General features: G+C 47.7%; 1 protein-coding gene across 5 annotated transcripts in view; it reads left to right on the forward strand.

Moving 5' to 3' along the window:
- DENND5A (DENN domain containing 5A) overlaps positions 1-23,911 on the forward strand; it is a 2,487,481-nt gene that overhangs the window by 1,981,934 nt on the left and 481,636 nt on the right. For all 5 annotated transcript variants that reach the window (XM_069623676.1, XM_069623672.1, XM_069623674.1 and 2 more), the window contains one exon: positions 3,212-3,393. In XM_069623676.1, the coding sequence (XP_069479777.1) occupies positions 3,212-3,393 (182 nt within the window). The remainder of the gene's footprint in view (positions 1-3,211; positions 3,394-23,911) is intronic.

A 23,911-nucleotide genomic window follows, 5' to 3' on the forward strand; every position in this document is an offset into this window, starting at 1 on the left:
AGGCATCGCTGCCTTACCCCTCTATCTACTGGCACTGATCTGACAGGTGACCTTGAGAGTATAATCGCACCCTTACTGACGTCCCCCTATGGAGCTGCATTGACAGTAGTGTTTCTGGGAACCCGTTCCCTCTCAACCAGAATGAACACATACTCCTGATCTCCCAACCATCACACCTACCGCTAAGAAGCAGATATCACTGTGCTGAACACATATCTGGTGCTCACATGCACCTTATGACTCTCTCTCTCTCTCTCTTTCTCTCGCTCTTTCTCTCTCTTTCTCTTTCTCTCTCTCTTTCTCTCTCTCTTTCTCTCGCTCTTTCTCTCTCTCTTTCTCTCTCTCTCTTTCTCTCGCTCTTTCTTTCTCTCTTTCTCTCTCTTTCTCTTTCTCTCTCTCTCTCTACTTGAACCTCGGTTCCCGAGGGCGTTCAACCTACCAGTGCCATGAGATCATACCAATGGTACATAAGGCGTTATATAAATGCAAAGTAACATAACATTATATCAATTAGCCCGGCAGTCCATCAAATGTTCAAGTTTGGAGGTTACATGTTATAACGGGCATTGGACAGTCCTCTTTTTTTCTTTTCATTTACATTTTGAAGTGGAATGAGCCGTTTGAGCCAACACAACACTAAAGCGCCACCCAGTAGTCATCTCTGGAAGTTCAGTTAATTTTCACAATCATATGAGGACAGCGTAGTGGGTATTTTGGTAAGTCAGAAGGACACAGACTCTCTGAGGACATGGTGTTCAATATTTTGTTAAAGTAAAACTCTCAAGCCTAACTTTCCATTATCACTATAGGTGATCCCTACCTATGTTACCAAGGTGCTCGTCAGTCAGTCGTGAACATCCAAAGAAATAAGTCTGCTGTCTAAAACAACCCCTACTGATCCTACAACTATGAAAACTAAGTTAGGTCAGGAAAATGACTCCCTTCTCCTGAGGGTACTTCTACTACTAGACTGTAGGATTCTCTTTGATACATAATCCATAAATAGTCTCTCGTGACTTCTTGGATCAGTCTCTTTAGTTCTTCAAATGGGCTATTGAGTTTTATTTACTCTGTGGGGAATCACTTTTGGGGGTCTCTTATAGGGTCTATCATCTTGGCTGTTGATCTCAGTGTATCCTCTGAAGGCTTTATTGCTCTGGTGGGCTTTCCCTCTTGGATAATTACAGTTCATCATGTTTTGGTCTGCTTGACTTTGTATGTGGCTCAATTGCCTAGTTCCTCTAAACTCTGGCTCATATCTTTTTCTCTTTTTTATTATATTCTTTCTGCATAGAATATCGAGTTACTTTCCCCTTTTGCCAGGGTATTATTATCAACTGTTCTTCTCTCTCTTTATTCAGCTTTTCAATATTTTTTTTCTCTTGAATCACAACATTTGGAGTTTGTTAGTTTCCAGGTTAACTCTGTTTCATAGCTTCTACTGAGACGAGTTGCTTGTGCAATCTAATGATTCCCTTGGGGCCTCCCGTGCTTCCCATTCTCCTAGTTGCCTTTGTTCTTGAAAGAGAACATCTTTGGGACTTTGGGAAACTTCTTCCTCCGGGGCCTTCTTTCTGGTCATAGACCACCAGCGCCTTCTCTTCTTTGGCGTCTCCCTCTTCATGCTCTGTCGTTTCCTTGTGGCGCCCTGGTGTTGTGCTTTGAGACCGGACACCCTGTGAACCTTTATTGCCGGTGGTATCGGCGATGGTTTGTGGACCAGCTGTCCACCATAGATTCTACTTCATGGTCTTGCTTCCACTTTATCCTTGGTTCCTGCCCTATTGGTTTCTTGTACTTCGAGTCTGCTGTAGCTCTTGCGTCCCGCTCTGCAATATCGAGCGAGTTTGAAACTCATGTGTTTCCTGGTTTGCGTCTTCTCCAAGTGTTACGCAGCTTGGGACCATCTCAGACTTGCTCGGCTCTCTGAGTGCACCCTCATCAACGTACTCGTCCAGGTGGATTGGATGTTCTGATTTAAAGGGAGCATGTGTTCTTTACATAAGATAACAGCATCTAGTAGGAGTTTCTTCTTCTCAGTCCTGGTACTTCACCGTTTCTGGTATTTTAAAGCATCCCATGTAGGCCACATTATGCACAGCTTTAGGGAGTCTTTCACGGGAACAGGAGTCTTTGTCCCCTAAGGCAGAGTCTCTCATGGTGAGGCACCACTTTTCTCTACCCCTAAGGAGGGTATTGCGGAGTGGGCTCACCTGCCTAGCCTCACAGTGGGGGGGGGGCTCCCTCTTGAGGAGAAGGGACGAATTCCCTCGATTTGTCACAGTATGCAAGTTAGCCCAAATGCAAACCTTTAGCTTGAGAAAATTGTCTTCTTCTTACAACGAAATGCTATTTTATCCACAGTTTCTTCAACCCAGACAGTTCTAAATGCAGCAGACAGCGTTGTTCCGGTTAACCAGGATTGAAATGTTCATAATGTGTCAATGTATACAATGTGAAGGCCCACATTTCATTAAAATAAATAATAACTATATTACAAAAAAATACCTAAACTCTTTAAAATTCATGTTTCTTGCATTGTAGCATATAATCACACATTTTTTTATCCTGATTCTTTCCCATTACAAAATCATTTTCTCATGCCCATTACCCACTCAGGATTCGTGTGGTTAGAAACTGCATCTTGCAACAGTCATACCTACCACTCTACACTCATGTTTGTTTGATGTGCAGGTTTTATGCTGTTTGGGATTGTTGTGGTGGAAGTTACAAAGCAAAACCTCACATTACTGCTCTCATCCTGCCCATGTGGCCTCAGAGCACAACTCCTCCAATTACCCTCGACCCTACTATCTCCTTGATTGATAACTGCAAGAAACGGTTTTAAAGATGTATGGTCCAGTTTCACTTCTCTTTAATAAGGCGTGTTTTGTGTACCAACCCTAGGATCATCACTAACATCCCAAAAATGTTGATCATTAATATTTAAGCAAACTATGATTTGGCTTGTCTGTGGCTGCTTTTATAAAACATGTTAATACGACACAAATGGTGCATGTTTCATTGACCTTAAGAAGAAGAATGGACTGAGTCAACCCTGCTGGGATTCAAACTTGTGGCCCATGGGTTACACACATCTTTGCTGTAGATACATATCCCACTGAACTATTTCACCTTTCTTTGAGTCATGATCACTATACATGGTAAAATATGATAAGAATGTAATTACTGCTTATATGTCTCCCCTTAGGTTTCCCTGTGGTAGGTGGCTAGGAAAGGGACTGGATGATGGCAGCTTAGAGAGAATTTTGGTTGGAGAGTTTCTCACCTCGCATATGGAAGCAGATGAAAGGCAATGCAGAACACCCCCTTTACAACAGTCACCAAGTATGATCAGAAGATTGGTCACGATATCTCCAAACAATAAGCCAAGTAAGTTCACAGTACAACTAACATTTTTGTTAAGACACTGAAAGTAATGCTATGGCAATTAGCGGATTAATCCCATTTTATTGCCCAAAAAACCTCATGTCTTTGAGCAGTGTCAGTGGCGTGCTCTGGTGCTGGGGGCATGGTTGAATAAATATTTATAGGGCACCAGTCAATATAATTTCACAAGTTTGCGGGTGGGAGGAGGGTAATTTGGATCTGGTAATGGGCCACTGATCCCTTAACCTCGCTCTAGCTCATTTTCGTCGCAGTCTTTGAGAAGAGACGCATGGCACTAGTTGTATATATAAAAATGTACTCTACTCAGGAATTGCTCATCATTGTTTTCTTTCAAATACAAAATTTCCATGTCCCACACCCTTAATTTCTATCTACCCAAGACCCTTAGCACATTTTCTTAAAACATTTTGAGTCACATTCTCTGGGATTTGAGCTGATTTGAGCTGTGTGTTGATTGTGCACTTGTCGTGCATTGCCAGAGCATGTTAGATCCTGTGGGTTTTTGTGTACGCAGCCATGTGCTGGAGCTCCGCCCAGGCATTACTAGACACCTGTAAGGTGGAAACATGCTCGTTAATTAATATATGTCATCTAATGCCTAACCATTTATGCTTACAATGAAAACTGACTGTTTCTTGTCCTCATCTATCGCTCCAGTGCTCACTGCTACAATGTTGCTAGCTACAACTACTGAGCCTGAATGCAACCTCGCTGCCTCTGTTTGTAAGTCATTGTCTTCTGACCATGACCACACTGTAACCCTAAAGTCATAGGGCCTCATTACGAGTGTGCCGGTAAAACCGTGTTCATTACCGGCATGCCGGAATGAGCGGGTTCATGCACGTATGAACCCGCCAATAGCGGGTGACTACGAGTGCGCGAGCACGCGCGTTCCCCCATGCCGGTAGTGGCAATACCACCATGCCGGTAAAGGGCCTCCAAGCCCCCTATACCGGCATCGCGGGGCCCGCCCATTGCGCTACCGCCTCACACTAACCCCTAAATACCGGCACGGTAATACCGGCGTGCTATTACCGTGTTCGCAAAAAATGGACCCGGAAATTACGTCATCGCACAGGAACGGGAAATGGGCCGGCGGCCATCCTTAAAAACACAATCCATTGCAATCCTCCACAATCAACACTCCTCCCGTGTCAGTGTGTGTCAGGAGAGCATCACCATGTCCAAGGCCAGCAGGAAATCCACCCAGAGGAAGAGGAAGCAGCGGTTCTCGGACGCTGAGCTCACCATGCTCGCCAACACACTGGAAGAGCATGCGGACGTAATACGCTGCACAGACCTCAAGCATGCGGCCCAAACCCGCAAAAAAGAGGTCTGGCTCGAGTTAGCGCAGAGGGTGACAGCAGTGGGGTGCGCCCCAAGGAGTGTGCGCGACTGCCGGAAGCGGTGGGACGACCTCCGCCTCCGTGTCCGGAGGACCCTGTCCGAAAATCGGAGAGCCGCAAGGGCGACAGGCGGTGGGCCACACTCCCCAGTCCAATTGATGCCATGGGAGGAGACGGCAAGTCGCTTCATCAACACCGAAAGCATTGAGGGGATCGGAGATCAGGAGGTCGGGGCGGCAATCACCACAGAGGAAGGTGAGTGTACCATCACAACCACGTATCACGACACATGATGTGGCCCAACTGATGGGCAAGTTAGAGTGGGCAAGGCGATGCATCAACATACCCATAGATCAATCATCGTCACTTCCCGCACCACATGGACGCAGAGTGACGACCCCAATCCCAACAGAGGTGCCACATGACCCAACCATGCCCATGCACCCACCACACAGAGACCAAACTAATGCTACACCACCAGCCATGCATTGATCCCCCACATACCCCCTCAGTACACCCAAAGCAACAAACCAGAAATGAAATGATGGCTGAATGCATGGACACATCCCACCACAATACATCACAGCCGCCAATTGACCACATCACTGATGACCCGCATCTCTTCTATCCCCCAGGCACTGATGATGAAGGTAGACCAGTGGACAGGGGTGCGAGCACGTCCAGTGCACAAAAGGGGTCCAGGGACACCCCAACACAACCGTCCAAGGAGAAGTCATCTGCCAAAGCCAGCATGCCACGCAAGGCACCAACCCTGCAGGGAACACCTGCACCCACTGACCAACAACCAAAAACCACAACAGTGGTAGCCCTGCCCCAAGCCACCAAGGATGTTGTGTCCACAGAGGTGAAAGAGGAATCAGACATGATGCCTGGCACACCCACCCCAAGCCCAATTGCCAGCCCCCAACCTCTAGCAGAGTCTGAGTGCCTCGACAAACTGTGCCTGCATGATTCAGACCTCAGTGAATCAGACACTGCGCTGTTCGAGGACAGTGCCCCGGAGGATGGCTCCGCGCAGCCGCCTACCACCACCCTGCAAGGCACGACTCTGCCCTCCTCCACTCTGCCCTCCTCCACCCTGCCAGCAACCTGCAGACCTGTGGACGTCACATCATTTGAGACCCGCGTGACAAGGGTCGAGGCCCGGCAGGAGTCCATGCTCCAGATCATGCAGCAGCAGGTAGAAGCAAGCAGAGAGGCCATGAGTGCCATCGTGAGGGCAATAGCAGCCAATACTGCAGCAGTGGAGGCATCCACGCGTGCCTTCCAGGAGTGCATGGGGACACTCACGGAGGCCATCCGTGCAGGTAACGCTCCAATGCAGCGGCCACACCTTGACACAGGCAGTCCATTGAGAATTGACACTTCCGCCACAACTACCCCTGCCACCTCGGCCCAATCCAGTCCGGTGCGTCACACGAGGAGGAGCGCACGACGGCCGGCCATGGCACCACCCAACACCAAGATGCAAAAGAAATGAATGCACGGACAATGACATTGTGGCAGGACACATTGTGGAAGGGAGCACTGTCCGATGCACACATGGGGACACTTAGCATCTGTGTGGAGGGGGAGGGATTTCACTGGGGTGTTTGGAGGGTTTGTGGGGTGGGAGGGGGGGTTCACTGGGGTGTTTGGAGGGGAATGTTAATATTATCACATGTATGTGAATAGTACACCCGTTGTTTGCAAGCAATTCAATGGCTGGACATTCTTAATTTTGTGCATGTACATTCAATGTGTGATAGCGTACGGTTGTGAACTGCTAAGTATACAAGTGTGCATGCCCACATGCAGCCAGTGTGTCACTGGAACATTCCTTTCATGGTCCGTGCGTTTCAGATGTACATGTGGATTTGTGCTTGACGTACAGCATGGCCATCCCGTGCATCATGTACTGGCAGGGGGGCTCCTTCGCCTCCGTCTCTATCCCCTTCATGGTCACCCGGCCCATGCATGTCTATGTCAGTTGGCAGTGGTACATTCCTCCGGACGCACATGTTGTGCAGCATGACACAGGCCATGGTGATATTTGCCACCCCCTCAGTCCTATATAGGAGTGCACCACCAGAACTGCATTGGAATCGTAACCGCGCTTTCACAGGCCAAAGGTATGCTCAGGCAGAACACGGGTACGAGTGTGCACGCGATTGTACTCCTATCCATGCCAGTTCAGCGGTTAAGCATTGGGGTAAGTAGCCACGGCCTGAAGGTATATCCTCCATCACCTGCAGGCAGATTGGAATAGGTGTGTGTCACTCTGACTTGCCAACTTTCAGGGCACTCAGTCATGGCGGCAGCTATTTGCTGTGGGCATGCACATGTCCCTGTACGTATACGCAATAGTCACATAGATGCTATGGATACTGTAATGAGGTGTGGGACACTGGATATGGTTTGATAGATGATGCAGGATGTAAACATGCATGCTGAGGCAGATGTGCTGTGTTAGTGCGGCAATGTTTGGCCTCCAATTCATGATGTGTATCCTATGCATGCTCACAATTCTGCATGCTCACACTGGCCACATTGCCAGGGTTACCATCCTGTTCAGTCCTGCATTGCTTGACATTGCCATGGTGGCCTGGTTGTGGCTCTTACTTGTCGTCATCCATTTGCATAGTTTGGCATTTGTGGCCCAGTGATGTGTCGGGTTCGGTTTGGCTAGTTCAGGTCTGGAGTGTTTGGCTCGGCATGCACTCTCCACTCACTGGCTACTGCCACCCAGGTGCAGTAGCCCTTCCCCTTCTGCATCTGCACTGATCAGGTCCCCACAGCACAGCCATGGGACAGTTGTGCAACTCACCAGGCTGCCAGGCACGTAGTCCAGCATGCGTGAGAGTAGTGGTAATGAAATGCCATGCAGCTGGTCCACTGTGTGTTGGTAGGTGCCTGGGGCCAGGAAGTGTTGCACAGTAACCACCTTTATTGGTGGGGGGATGGCAGTGCGTATCTCGATGTGGCTGGCAATGTCATTCTGTGTCATGTCCACTATGGTGGTGATGGTGTCACGGTCCAACCGGTCCAGGGTGTGCGTCTGCTCAGGGGTTGGTTTACATGGGCTGGGTCTGGTGCAAGGGATTGGTGGCTGCCTACGTGGCACTGGTGGCTGCGCTGGTGGTGATTGCTGGCCATGTCTCGCCCTCCTTCTCCACCTACGTCTCCTCTGTGCTGCCTGTTGTTGCTGCTGTGGTTGTATCACTATGGGCGGGTCCTCCTGCAACATGTTTGATGGTGCTAGTGGTGGCATTTTGGTGTGGGAAGGGGTGTGGTGTTTCATTGTGCGCCTTTTGTGATGGCCAACTCTGCATTGGCTACACCGGGGGGGGGGGGGTTGCGGTGTGTGTGTGCTCAGTTCATACTGGCACAGCCTCCTTTGACTCCACCTGTGGGGATTGTGTGCACCTGTGGCAGCTGCCTTGTATCTTGGTTGCTGTTTGCGGGTGGTCCGCGATGCCTGTTTTTCCGGCATCATGCAGCCCGTTATTACCGTGTTCGTGATGCCGGTATTTGCATGTTTGCGTGGGTTGTGATTGCCCCCTATTACCGGCATGCCGGTATTTACTACCTGTCAGAATGCTACGGAACGTTAAATGATGCCGGTATTTACATACCGGCATCATTTTTCCCTTACCGGCATAACTCGTAATGAGGCCCATAATGTATTTACCATTATGTAAACACCCTAGCACAGATTTTTTTTTAATCAAGTTTTATTATCATTTTTCAAAAATCATCAACAGTAGCACCAACATGTACTACATTCCCCCTCCCTCTACCAATACCCCTCCCCACTACATGCAGTTCATCAAGTCTCTCTTATTTCTTTGTCACAACCGTTACGTTCACGCCTCATGCCATTTCATCACAAGGGCAGGTTATCGTCCATACTTGTTGAAGAAAGGAAGCCATGTCTCCTCTATATTTGTTTGTGCCTTGTCCAAAATATAAGTCAGATATTCAATGTCATTTATAGATTTCGTTTTCTGAACCCATTCCTTTTCTGTGGGCATGCTCCCTCTTTTCCAATGTTGAGCCACCCAACTCCTCGCCGCTACTAGTAGAGTGTGGATCATGTGGCCCTCCTCGCCCCTGCTTTCCTCCTTCTTGTGCACCCCAAACAAAAGTAGGCTAGGCTCCCTGGGTCTATGTATCCCATCAACGTCCGTTAGCCAGCCCAATACCTCTTTCCATTATATCTGAATGAGTGGACAGGTCCACCACATGTGGTAATAGTCACCATTTGCTCCTTTACATCGCCAAGAACGTGCGTCTACCTCAGAGTACATCTTTGCTAGTGCTGCGGGCGGGTAGTGCCATCTATGTAGCAGTTTGCCTGCATCCCTATTTATTTCAGAATATTTTTATTGGCATTTATAGTTTACATGCAATTGCTTCCTAATTGCCACTTTTAACTGCCGATGATTGTATTGCATTCACAACAATAAACAAATAAACAATACCATAACAACAAACTGTCTTCACATCTACAAGTACATTTGTGGTACAGATCAGATTATGCGGTGACGCGCACAGGTGTGTCATATGTCCTGGAGAGCCTGGTCATGAGGGCGGGAGTACTGGTAGTCCCATGTCCACTCTGCCTTCTATGTCTTGTCACAACTATTTCAAGTATATCACATTATATTCACAGCGGTTTATCATCTGATGGGTGAAACATGTCCCAAATAAGTGTTTTCCATGCTTCAAATGCAGGGCTTGCAAAACCCCTGCCCTGGACACCCCATCTCCCCAAACTATGGTTTCTGCCGCTGGCTAGTGTTCTAGTTCTTTTAGCCATCTTGTATATTGCGGGCCTGCCGCTGCTTTCCATGCCATTGCAATGGACCTTTTAGCTAATATACATACCATGTCCATGAATTTAACAACATGTCTAAATTTACTTATTCTCGGGAAGGCTCCTAACAAGCATTCCATTGGCGTCCAGTTATACCCTACTATCCCAGCGTTTCTGCCAGCTTGTTCTATTTTGGCCCAGAAGTGTTGCATCTTCGGGCACCGCCAAAACATGTGCAGGATCCCTGCTTCGCTTGAACCACACCAGGTGCATAATGTGCGTATTTTGTTGCTAAAGCTAGCTATTCTACTTGGTGTCATGTTCGTTCGATACAAGATGTTCAACTGTATCAGCCTGAACCTGGCATTTCTAGGCACCTCCCGAGAGTACATTAGTATTCTTTCCCATTCTCTTTCAGTTATGTCAATTCCCAGGTCTGCTTCCCACTTTTGCTTCAGTGATTCACTTTTAGGGTTTGGTCTATCCAGCAGCTGGCCATACAATCTGAACACCGGTCTCCAACCCTCCCCCAGACTGTGTATCAAAGTCAGCAGGGGGTCTGCCGATGGTTCCTCTGGCCAACTCTCCCATTCCTCCTTTGCGACCCTCCTGGTCCTCTGGTACAATAAGAACTGTCCACTGGGAACACCTTTTTTCTCTCAGAGATTCATATTCCTTAAAAGCACCCTCTTCATACATGTCTCCCCAGGTGTAAATGCCAAATCTCTCCCAGCGCCGTAGGCTTGCTAGGTATGGTCTGGTCTTACAAATATCATCTGCAATTGGGGTATCTGGTGAGCAAGGGTGTCTGCGGTCCAGTAACCTTTGAGCCCTCTTCCATACCTGCCTGCCCAGTTGGTGGTATACTAATTGACCTTTTCACAATTGACCTCGGGAGAATTGACCTCAGGAGAATTGACCTAATTTAGAAGGTCAATTAGGACATATATGCGGGGATGAAACCCCTGCAACCCCCCCACCCAATCCAAAACCCCCCTCGAACCCCCACCCAATCCCCTTATATTATTTATAATTCAAAACCAACCCAATACATATATAAAATAACTAAATTAATATAAAGGTCAATTGTGCAGAAGGTCAAATAGGACCACTATAATTGGGTCCATTGTTCAAAAGGCCAATTGTAAAAGGTCTATTTGGGTAATACCGCCCAGTTCTACTATCATCAGTACTTTACCCAGGCACCCGAGTGGGACCCACAATATTTCTTTTAAATGCACTAGTGTCACTAGTTATTTTATCAACCTTTTTTCCGTAGTGGTCTCGTCTGCAAGCAACTTGGCCACAAAGCCGAGTTGTGCTGCAAGATAGATTCTCTCCATGTCGGGTAGCTGTACCCCTCCCTCCTTATACGGCAGGGTCAGTGTGACATGGGATAGTTTGTACCTGGCAAGCCCCCATAGAAACTCTCTCAGTATTACCTCTAGTACGCGGAAGAATGATGCTTTGATATAGTAGTGGATGTTTTGGAAGTAATATAGAAACCTCGGTAGTACTATCATTTTGACAATAGCAACCCTGCCCAGCATTGATAGTCGCAATTTAGACCAGAACTTCTTGGATTTTCTCAAGCCCTTCACCAATGCCTCAGTGTTGTTCTTATGCATCAGTTCAGACGTATGCCAAACATTCACTCCCAAGTATATGAATGATATCAGCTGCCAGCGGATCCCTACATTCGGGAGCTCTCCCTCCTTCCTACTTGCTAGCCTAGCCACTGGGCTGGATCAAAAATATTTTAGCAGGCTCTATTGAAGAAGGTATCTGGATTTGAAATAGGGACTTCCTGAATTGCAGTCCTATGCTCTACAACTAAGAAAACATTTGGGGATTAATGTCTGTTTGAGGATTATTACTTGAGGGAGTGTCTCATTCTGAACAGTGATGAGCTGGATGTAAAGCAGATTCATCATTTGCAGAGCACACCAACAGAAAACATTTGGGGATTAGTGTCTGTTAGGGAGAATTCTCTGGTTAGGCTGAATTTCCCTACCTAGTGAGTCCCCCAGCAGCTTTGCTGGATTTCTGGGGTTTAATTTTTTTCTCCTGCCAAGAGTGAGACTCTTTTACCCTCACTCTTGGACATGTTGAAGTGTGTTTTCTTGGTTAAACCTTGTGTTGAATGGGCTATGGGGTCTTTTACTCCATAGGGCCTCATGTATTTTTGTGATGTGGGTCACACAGCACCCTCTGTGCCGTGACCCAGGGGTGTCCTAGGGACTCCCCAACATAGACTCCATACCCTGGGACTGACTACTGTCTCCCAGGGCATGTAAAGTCACCAAAGACTTTGCTAGTCTTGAATCCTGAACAGAACCAGTACAAACCATCATATTGTGGACGTACTGGCTGGGGCAATTCGATTGCCCCAGGGTCTGTTAGTCGAGGGGGCACGTCTCCGTCCCCCCTGATCGAGTTTTGGCTGGTGGCAGTGGAAACTACTTTTTATATTCGACCGCGAATATTTCCCTATGGGATTTCCCATTGTTTTAGGCTAACACATTTAATTATTTATTTACGGTAGCCTTAAACATACCGCCGGTTTATATATTTATTTTTATAACTCCGGTTGGGATTTTTTGCCAAAACTTGATTCTAAAATGGCGTTGGTGTTCGCCTCTGTAACTCTGACCCAAAGTGGAGCCCTTTGTTCCACTTTTGGCGGGCTTCTCCACAGAAGCCCTCCAAAGTGGTGCCACTCTGTCTGGGGTACTTAGGAGGGGTGGAGGGGGATTTAGGCACCCTGGACTGAGTTACCTTGGTAACTCAAGTCGCACTCCGTCCTGATTGGCCCAAGTGGTGAGCCGCCCGGCTCACCACTTAGCATGGTTGAGTGACAGCTAGGCTGGGTGAATGGGGGTTTGCTGCATAAAAGCAGGGCTTTGGGGACTGGGACTTCAGAAGTCGCCACAGGACCAAGAATCCGACGAGGGAAGAGCTGAGCCGACCTGCTTCGACGACACCACCCGGTGGAGCCCTGCTGAACCGTCTCACCACTTTTTCCCGACGACCGAGGAGAACTCTTAACGGAGTGGCTCCTTCCCTTGACTGGTGGGGACAACCAGTTTTCGCCTTCTTTCCGTCCTTTTGAGGTATCTCGTGGCCGCCTTGCCTGTGCCAAGCACCCCGGCATCCGGAATACCACACTTTACCCCCATACCGCGAAAGTCGGTACCAACCCTTTAACCGGAGGACTCCGCGGCTGGTTTCTTCCCGGGCAGTGCTACGACCTTTCTCTTCTGCTCTTCAGCGAGATATTCTTCTCCCCTGACCGACGTCGAGCCTTGCTGTCGCTGCCTGGAACAACTGCCCCCGCTGGAGGATCCTTTCCGCTTAAGGTACTGTGTTCCGCCTGGCTTCCCTTGCTACCGACTGTACGGGGTAGATTTAGTCCCCGGCTTTCGAACCTGGGAGTGCCTGGGACACTTTGGCTAAACTTTCTGAGCCACTCTAAACTCTTTTTGACTCTTTGCAAGACTTTGAATCTCTAACTAACAGTGTGATCTTGGGCACATTTTCGCTCCGGCTACTCTAAGAGTGGGCCCTGCCTAGTGACTTTTGCTCACCTGTGACTTTATTCTTCTTTAAGCCTATTGCAAGTGTTCTGGACCTTAGAGTGGTGTGTCTAACCTATTTCTGCTTTTTCTCTCCCTTTCTTGGAAACTACTAGAGTGTCATCTAACGTTAAGCACTCACCTCTGTTTTAATTAAGTGGTGTTAGCCTAGAGTTGTCTAGATAGGAGAAAGGATTGAATTTACTTTCAGTATAACTGTGTTGAAGTGCTTTTACTATATTTTTGCTAGAGTGTTTTTAACTTATGTGTATTTTAAATAAATAACTATATACTTTTGAAACCAAGCTCTGGTCAGTGTTTGCTTGTGCTATTGTGTTTTGGTACATATTGTGTATACTTTACATACTGCCTAACTCTTCTTGAGAGAGGTCTGACTGCTCAGCCACAGCTACCAGGTAAATCTGGGTGGTACAGACTGCTACCAAAGGGGTTTACTGCTCTACCTGTAGTCTTAAATCTTTTGCAGTGTTCCCCAAGGGAACTGCACAGGTTTCTGCCTAACACTGGTGTACAGCGGTGGGATTTGTATTGAGTATACATTTTATTGTGCTTTAGATACCTTAGTGCAACTAACCACAAAGCTTAGCACTGAAAAAGTAAAACCTCTAACATGTCAGTTATAGAAAGCTATAGTCAAGAGTCCCTTGCAGCCAAAACTGCTGATTGTTTAAGAGTGCTCTGTAAACATAAGGATCTCCTGACTAAGGGCAAGAAAATGGAGCTGATTGAAAGATTGTTAGCTAACCAAAGTCTGGGTGATGGTTCAGAGGAACCTACCACTCCAGCGACTGTAGATGACAGTGTTGAAGTTAACATGGAGCAAAATGTTGATGTTTCTGAGGAAGAGTCAGAAGAGGAGGGTGAGGCTGTTGTAACTGTCCCCCCTAGGCCTCTGCCTGCTCTACCTGCTGTACCTACTGGACCTTTACCAGGTCCCACATTTAGTCCTCAGTACTTTGAACTGGAGAAAATGAAGCTAGAATTGGAGTATAAGAAACTTAATGCTCAAACTGACAAAGAACTAAGGCTAAGGGAAATGGAGCTCAAGTATGACTTAGAAATGAAGAAATTATCTGTTGAGAATGTTTCTCTCTCTGGCTCCTCTAGAAGTTCCAGTCCTAAAAGACCCCGGATGCCTAAAGAATTGGTTGGTATGTATGAGCCTAAGTTGGATGTGTTGGATTGGTTGTCTCTGTTTGAATATAATCATGGGCTCCAGAACATCACAGGAAATGACTTACTCACCTGGTTGTTCTCTAGGCTTCCCCCTGTTGCAACTGATGTGGTAATGGAGATGGGGGAGGAGGATAGGAAGGACTATGAATGTGTGAAACTAGCTTTGATAGCTAGGTTTGGGAAGACCCCTTCCCAGTATCTTAAGAGGTTTAGGAGCCTCAAAAAGCATGATGGTACCCCTTGGGCTACCTGGGTGAATGAATGTTTGAAAAACTTAGAGGGATGGATTAAGGGTTACAAGGTGAACACTTATGAAGGTATGAAGAATTTGTTTATGTTGGAGACTATTTATGATGCCTGCTCTCCTGAGCTCAGACAACACTTGGCTGATTCCAAGGAATTGGATTCCCGGAAGCTAGCTAAGGCTGCTGACTTGTGGGTTGCCAACAGGGCCACTCACAAGGATTCTGGGGTAACTCAGAAGAAGGATGGGGAGAAACAGCCAAAAAAAGACTCCAAAGAGAATTCTAATAATTCCTATCCCAAAGAGGGCCCCAAACCACAAAATAACCAGGGTAAGCCCCATGGGAAACCTAGTCAGGCTACTGTACCTTCTGGCCACAAGCCAGAAGGAGGTCAGAACAAGCCACCCTTCCAGAGAGCATTTGGACAATGCTATGTCTGTCAGGGTACTGACCATATCAAAGGAGATCCCAAGTGCAAGGGTAAACCTGCAGGGATCAGCACAGTCTCCTTAGCCTTCACTCCTGAGGATGAAGTACAGATGGCTAGTGCCCACTTTGAACTCTTTGCTGAAGAACCCTTGGGTCTTCAAGCAACTGTAAACTTAGAGCCTATGGGTCTGGTTAGTCCCCAGAATAGGGTTGTGTATAACTCCCTACCTGTTAACTCTAAGGTGTATTATGTGGACAGTGTTCTTGTCAATGGCCAGGATACTCCTGCCAGGAGAGACACTGGGGCCAGCAGAACAGTAGTGGATGAAAGCTTCTTTCAACCTGAGGATGTGGCCAAAGCACCCAAAGGTCCCACTAAAATGTCTGGAGGCCCTGTCCAAATGGTTCCTATTCTACCAGCCCTCATTCAGTGTAACAACATGACAGTGAGGATCCCTGTCAGTGTTCAGACTGAGGTACCTGGGAAGGTCCTGTTGGGGAATGACCTAAGAACTCTAGGAGTAGTGTCACATACCCCCAGGCCTCCCAGTATGGAGAAGCAGAACTTAACCAAATTGGCTAGACAGGCTACCTTGAAGGACCCTTCTAAGCCTGTGGGACCCTCTACTGAGAACCCCACTACAAGCCCTGGTGTTAGTAAGTTGACCTCTAACCCAGGCACATTTCAGGATAGTATGCTAGGAACATGGGAGCCCCAACCAAGCTCCACCCTTGTTCCCCTAGTTTCCGAGTCTCTGACCCCCCCTGCTTCTGAGGAAGAGGTGGATAGACCAACTAGGCCCCTATCTGGACCTGAGAGAACTGGTAATTCTCAGTGCTGGTGGAAAACCAGAAAAGAAAAGTCTAAGGCCAAAAACCTTCAGACTGTTGGACCTTCTACTGAAGACCCCAACTCAAATCCTAATATTAGGGGGGAAACTCCTAAAATAGGTAAGGGTAGATCTAAGAGGAAGGGGAAGCAGGTACATTGCCTAACCCCAACCCCTCCAACCAAGAGGCCTAAGACCCAACCTGCTCCCACAAGAGAGGTGGTGAGGAACCTTGGAGGCCCCTCTAGATCTAGGGGAATCCTTTATAAGGACCCCTTCAAAAAGCCTAACATAGGTTCAGAAGTTGTACCAACTTCTGAGGGACTGGTCAACCAGATCCCCTATAACAAAAAGACTGATGTTCCTCAAAGGGTCTGTAGGTCCGTTAGCTTGCAAAAGAAAACCTTTGAGTTCTCCATTGAACATAGGTCAAGGTGTCACCATCAAAATGCTGATGGACTCTCTAGGATGTATATCATCGACTAGAGGTATGAGGTTCATCCAGGAGTGGATTAAATCCTCCTGTCCCTTAGTCTGGGGGGGGCGAGTGTTAGGGAGAATTCTCTGGTTAGGCTGAATTTCCCTACCTAGTGAGTCCCCCAGCAGCTTTGCTGGATTTCTGGGGTTTAATTTTTTTCTCCTGCCAAGAGTGAGACTCTTTTACCCTCACTCTTGGACATGTTGAAGTGTGTTTTCTTGGTTAAACCTTGTGTTGAATGGGCTATGGGGTCTTTTACTCCATAGGGCCTCATGTATTTTTGTGATGTGGGTCACACAGCACCCTCTGTGCCGTGACCCAGGGGTGTCCTAGGGACTCCCCAACATAGACTCCATACCCTGGGACTGACTACTGTCTCCCAGGGCATGTAAAGTCACCAAAGACTTTGCTAGTCTTGAATCCTGAACAGAACCAGTACAAACCATCATATTGTGGACGTACTGGCTGGGGCAATTCGATTGCCCCAGGGTCTGTTAGTCGAGGGGGCACGTCTCCGTCCCCCCTGATCGAGTTTTGGCTGGTGGCAGTGGAAACTACTTTTTATATTCGACCGCGAATATTTCCCTATGGGATTTCCCATTGTTTTAGGCTAACACATTTAATTATTTATTTACGGTAGCCTTAAACATACCGCCGGTTTATATATTTATTTTTATAACTCCGGTTGGGATTTTTTGCCAAAACTTGATTCTAAAATGGCGTTGGTGTTCGCCTCTGTAACTCTGACCCAAAGTGGAGCCCTTTGTTCCACTTTTGGCGGGCTTCTCCACAGAAGCCCTCCAAAGTGGTGCCACTCTGTCTGGGGTACTTAGGAGGGGTGGAGGGGGATTTAGGCACCCTGGACTGAGTTACCTTGGTAACTCAAGTCGCACTCCGTCCTGATTGGCCCAAGTGGTGAGCCGCCCGGCTCACCACTTAGCATGGTTGAGTGACAGCTAGGCTGGGTGAATGGGGGTTTGCTGCATAAAAGCAGGGCTTTGGGGACTGGGACTTCAGAAGTCGCCACAGGACCAAGAATCCGACGAGGGAAGAGCTGAGCCGACCTGCTTCGACGACACCACCCGGTGGAGCCCTGCTGAACCGTCTCACCACTTTTTCCCGACGACCGAGGAGAACTCTTAACGGAGTGGCTCCTTCCCTTGACTGGTGGGGACAACCAGTTTTCGCCTTCTTTCCGTCCTTTTGAGGTATCTCGTGGCCGCCTTGCCTGTGCCAAGCACCCCGGCATCCGGAATACCACACTTTACCCCCATACCGCGAAAGTCGGTACCAACCCTTTAACCGGAGGACTCCGCGGCTGGTTTCTTCCCGGGCAGTGCTACGACCTTTCTCTTCTGCTCTTCAGCGAGATATTCTTCTCCCCTGACCGACGTCGAGCCTTGCTGTCGCTGCCTGGAACAACTGCCCCCGCTGGAGGATCCTTTCCGCTTAAGGTACTGTGTTCCGCCTGGCTTCCCTTGCTACCGACTGTACGGGGTAGATTTAGTCCCCGGCTTTCGAACCTGGGAGTGCCTGGGACACTTTGGCTAAACTTTCTGAGCCACTCTAAACTCTTTTTGACTCTTTGCAAGACTTTGAATCTCTAACTAACAGTGTGATCTTGGGCACATTTTCGCTCCGGCTACTCTAAGAGTGGGCCCTGCCTAGTGACTTTTGCTCACCTGTGACTTTATTCTTCTTTAAGCCTATTGCAAGTGTTCTGGACCTTAGAGTGGTGTGTCTAACCTATTTCTGCTTTTTCTCTCCCTTTCTTGGAAACTACTAGAGTGTCATCTAACGTTAAGCACTCACCTCTGTTTTAATTAAGTGGTGTTAGCCTAGAGTTGTCTAGATAGGAGAAAGGATTGAATTTACTTTCAGTATAACTGTGTTGAAGTGCTTTTACTATATTTTTGCTAGAGTGTTTTTAACTTATGTGTATTTTAAATAAATAACTATATACTTTTGAAACCAAGCTCTGGTCAGTGTTTGCTTGTGCTATTGTGTTTTGGTACATATTGTGTATACTTTACATACTGCCTAACTCTTCTTGAGAGAGGTCTGACTGCTCAGCCACAGCTACCAGGTAAATCTGGGTGGTACAGACTGCTACCAAAGGGGTTTACTGCTCTACCTGTAGTCTTAAATCTTTTGCAGTGTTCCCCAAGGGAACTGCACAGGTTTCTGCCTAACAGTGTCTGTTTCAGGATTATTACTCGAGGGAGTGTCTCATTCTGAACAGTGATGAGCTGGACGTAAAGCAGATTCATCATTTTCATTTGCAGAGCACACCAACAGGGGTCATTCACTTCGCCCTGAAGAAGGCGGCCATTACCAACAGTCACCAGCTACATTTGTACGGTTTAGAATGCTATATATTTGCCACCGAAATGCACTTCAAGCAAGGGGGAACTCACATAACAACCCTAGGGTTGAGAAGTTTGGACTCTTGGAGACACTGTCAACATTTACTCATTGGATGTATTCAGCTTTACCCCCTGCAGCGTCGGAAAAGAGTGTCTTTTTGTGTAAATAACCAATAGATACCATTGCTTACCACAGAACTTGGAACATAGAATGCGTATGCCAACCGCTTAGTAGGATCATTGTCAATTGGATTACATGGTGGCATAACCCTTTCAGAACGTCTATCGTAATGAGTAGATGTAAACCCAAACTGCACTCCAGTTTCTATGTACATTTTCTGGGATTCATGTAACTGCAAACTTACATTTCCTGGTGAATACTGAGGAGTATAACTAGGGTGATTTGTGATTTATTGTTTGAGAAATCTAATTGTCGTTTCTTTTGAGGCCAGATCCTATTATAGACCTGCTCTCTCGGATTTGCTCAATTTTATGTCTGTGTATTACGCGTACTTGTCCACAGTAGCTCTCTGTCATTTTACTCCTGTTTTGCACACTAAATTCAATTGAGAAGTAATTTCACTTCTTTAGGGGTGTCGATATACACCGTCTGTTGTAATTTATGAAAATTAACCCAAATCAGGAGCTAATTCACCTTTAGGGTGCCAGCACATTTCTGTTTAATCATATGTTGTTATTTGTGAAAATGTATTTCTTTTTCAAATACAACCACTTGTACCTATTGCTTAGCCCCTCTCTGTGTGTTTCTTTTCGGACAAACTGTTGGGCCCTGTTTTTGGATTCATTCTATCAGTAATACTAAGGTCTATACAGTATATGAACAGAATGGGCAGAACTCTTTGGTAGCAGCACTTCACCCCTTTTTGGCAGCCACTGGGTATATGCAAGATTTTTCCCTGCTGAAGCTGATTCTAGTATGTCCAGGATTACTGGGACATTAAGGTGTGGGTCCCTTGTATACAGTAATACATCATCGGCATACAAGGGTACCACATGGTACGTACCTCCCACTCTAATTCCTGCATCAAAAAATTGCTTCCTGAGATATATAGCGATTGCCTCGAGTCCCAGCACATAGAGCATCACTGACATCGGACTGTATTTCCCATGCTGCTGACACTGTCCTTCCAGTTTTTACCCTTGCTACTGGCGCCTCGTGGAGTAGTTTTATCCACTTAATGAAGTGATTCCCAAACCCAAATTCCCTCAAGACAGCAATTAGCCACTGCCAGTAAATCGAGTCGAACGCTTTTATGGCGTCCAGAGAGACTATCGCATATTGATCTTGCAAGTCTGCTGTGTGCGCCACAATGTGTTGCAGTCGCCTCAGGTTTACGGTCGTATTTCGGCCTGGGATAAACCTGTTTTGATCTTCATGTATATAGTGCCGATGACCTTCGACAGCCGTTTAGCTAATACAGTAGTCAATATTTTGACGTCATAGTTTAGCATTGCCAACGGGCTGTACGAGCCAAATTCATCTGTAGGTCTTCCCAGTTTGGGTATTGGCATAATTAGGGTCTCACTCATGCTTCCAGGTAGCACTCCCTTTTCGTATGCCTCCTTAAACATCTCATGTAGGATGTCAGCTCCAAGCCGTATGTCTTATAGAACTCTGGGGGCAGCCCATCGCTTCCGGGGGTCTTGCTGGTTGCCAGGGATTTAATCGCCTCGCTTATATCTTCAATCGACAGTTCCCCCTCCAGCACATTGCAGTGTGCGTTGGCCAGTTTGGGGAGGCCTATTTCTTCAAGCGTCTCTAATAATTCATTTTGGGATATTAAAGTGTCTTCGGCTGTATAATTGGGAATAGAATGTTTTAAAGACATCATTGATTGACCTCTGCGACTGTCATGATTCTTGCCCCTCATGTCCCCAGCCCTCCAAGATATCAGGCTGGAGCCAGGCCACGATCACCTACATGGCCCTCAAGGGCCTCTCCATCCCTCCAAAGACCCACTTGGAGTCAGACCTGGCGCTTGTGGCACCAGGCTCACTCACTCCCATATGCTAACATTGGGGATTGGACTTGTAGTGCATTGATGGGGACAAGATGGATGCCCCCACATATTTCGGTTCCCAGAACTGCATGTGCGGTCTAGTCTTTTGGATGTGGTTCAGCCCAGAGGCACCTGTGATACCCAGAGACTATTTAAGCCACACCCAGGCTGAGCAACATGCTTTGCGTTTTCTGCACCTGCAGCGTGACACTCACTGTGTTCGGATCGGTCTCCAGTAGGCCTGCATCTTTCTTCTGCGCTCAGCTCCTGCAAGAACAAGAACACCGTTAGGAACAGCCTTACCTTGCGGCGCTTCTGCCCATCAGTCATCTCTCCTTCTGTTCTGCGAGCATTTTCGGTGGTGTCATTCCCATCCAGGCATGCCGCTTCCTAAGGAAAAGGGAAAAGAACAGAAAAAAGGCATTAGTAAGCATTCTGCAAATCCTCGCTTATTTTTAAATACTGTGCGAGCTTCAAACGCTTACCTGAATCCCAGCCACTCTGGGGGAACTCTGTCTCTGGAACTTCTCATCCATCTGCAAGAGAGAAAAGACACTCCAGGTTAGCGTGGAAACATGTAGAGACGCTGCATACCGCGCTTACCCACTGTATTTGTTCGTCATATCCGTCATCCACGCTGAAAACATCGCAGCACCTAAAAGACACAGAAAAAGAACTCAGTTCAATGCAAATACGATAGGGATGCATTGCGCTCTCACTCACCTTCAGCGCTACTCATCTCAGCAGCATGCCGCCATCCACGGACGCCGGCCCTCATCTAAGGAAGGAAAGGAACAAAGTTAGAGAACTGTTCAAGAGATTCATTATACTTACTCTTGCCAGTGAAATAACTAGGCAGCAACGAGCCCGCATCAATCAACGCGCCCCTGCGCTGAAGGCAGGACGGAGAGCACACTATCCATGAAAACAAGGTGAGCTGTGGATCAAAGGGAAGGGTTGGACCCCGGGGAAGAAGGGGTTCAAGCACACAGAGACAATAGGGAGTTACACTCTACCAATCCTGTGTTTCAGGCCCAGTCTCCAGTCGAATAGCCTCAGGGAAGGTTTCGAGGTCGTAAGAGGTCAGAACAGGCTGAGTGTCGTCCCCGTGGATACCAGGTGAGCGTTACAGAATGCAAAGCCTCACATCAAAATCCACCTGGGCGTCATGGAAACGTCAGAAACTGACCAGTTAGCCCACATGTTGGGGCAGCTACGTTCCGAAGTACATGCAGCCAGGCAGGAGACCAACACCCTGAGGAGAGAGCTGATAGTAGCCAAAGAACGCACTGATGATTTAAGCCAGCAACTTCTCCAGTCACAAGCGGGGCATGCACCATTTCCGGGGAGCGTGCCCTCGATGCCAGCGCCATCAGCCAATCCCGTTCAGATAACCCTTCTTGGGGCAGTTCCCTTGGCCCCGCCCGAACGATTTACGGGGGATACCAAGAGGTTTGCAATGCTCATGAACCAGTGCCGCCTGCACTTCCTTTGTAGGCCAGGGGCCTTTCCGAATGACCAATCACGGGTCGCTTTTGTGCTATGCTACCTGAGTGGTAGCGCCACGGACTGGTCTGTGCCCTTTGTGGCCCAAAACGATCCTTTGCTGCATGACTTCAGGGGCTTTCAGCAGGAGATGGAAAAGCTGTTCGCCCGTCATACTCATGGGCAGGCATTAGACAACGAACTTCTGTCCCTACGCCAAGGGAATCAAGACCTATTAACATACATAGCCACGTTCAATAGACACATAGTTGAAGCAGAATGGCCAGTGGAGAAGAGAACCACGTTATTTCATCATGGGTTGCGGGGGGAGCTCAAGGATGTTCTCGCACAAGTAGTGAACCCCCCGAAAGACTGCTCAGAATTCATTGACCTTGTTGCTCAACTGGATCATAGGTTGCAGGACCGAAGAGCAGATCGAACCAGACCGGACCCTTGCCCTATGTATGTGCGTTCAAAGGACAATACTGCCCGAACAATGGAAGGTTCAGGAGAACCAATGCAAATTGGGGGGGTCAGATTCCCCTTGACTAAAGCGGAAAGGGATAAAAGGAGACAGCAGCAGTTATGTCTGTACTGTGGAAAGTCAGGTCATTTCCTTAAAGAGTGCCCTGTCAAGCCACCAAGGAGGACGGTAGGGGCCACAGACAAGGAAGATACCATCAAGGAATCGGAAAACTCCCCAGCCCGGCAAGTGTAGGGGTCCACTTGTCGAGTGAAGAAAGTGAACTACAGACCTCCCATTTTGCACTATCTGTGGTCTTGATCAATCACCAACAACCATCTCGGATACACGCATTAAGAACGTACATAGACAGTGGAGCCGTTGGGAATTACATGGACCAGGATCTTGCAGCAAAGATGGGGTTTCCGTTACGCCCTAAATCAACCACTGACACTGTTACCACAGTCGACGGCACGAAAATAGCTTCTGGTCCAGTATCCCAATGCACTGCAGCTTTAACCCTTCTGTGCCAGGATGGACACCAAGAATCTATCGTTTTCGACCTCATTAAGGCACCACAGTTCCGGTTGATTTTGGGAATGCCATGTTTGGTAGCTCACAATCCTCGAATCGATTGGCGAGCAAAAGAATTGGCCTTTCCCGAGACTTGCGCCCATCCATGTTATCGCCAAGAGAAACAACCAATAGACACCAGAACCTCCACGCTTGCGACTGTGGCAATTGGCACCCTACCAAGTGAATACCAGGACTTTCAAGATGTCTTTCAGAAAGAACAGGCTAATACCCTGCCACCGCATAGACCATACGATTGCCAAATCGACCTGATACCTGGCGCACAAATCCCTTGTGGGCAAATTTACGCACTCACTGAACCAGAAAACTAGCACCTGAAGGCCTATCTTGACCAATACCTGGACAACGGGTTCATCTGTCCCTCAAAGTCTCCAGCAGCCAGTCCTCTATTCTTCGTACCGAAAAAGGAGGGGGACTTGAGAACGTACATCGACTATCGCGCACTGAACCAGATTACCGTAAAAAATCGCTACACCCTTCCACTGATCCCTGAATTGCTTGATCAAGTCAAAGATGCCCAAATCTACACAAAACTAGACCTGAGGGGGGCATATCACCTTGTTTGCGTAAAACATGGGACCAATGGAAAACCGCTTTTCGCACCAAATACGGCTTGTACGAATATCAAGTAATGCCCTTTGGCCTTACAACG

Source organism: Ambystoma mexicanum, chromosome 11, assembly GCF_040938575.1.
Source record: "Ambystoma mexicanum isolate Mex_15411 chromosome 11, UKY_AmexF1_1, whole genome shotgun sequence".
Taxonomy (NCBI): Eukaryota; Metazoa; Chordata; class Amphibia; order Caudata; family Ambystomatidae; genus Ambystoma; species Ambystoma mexicanum.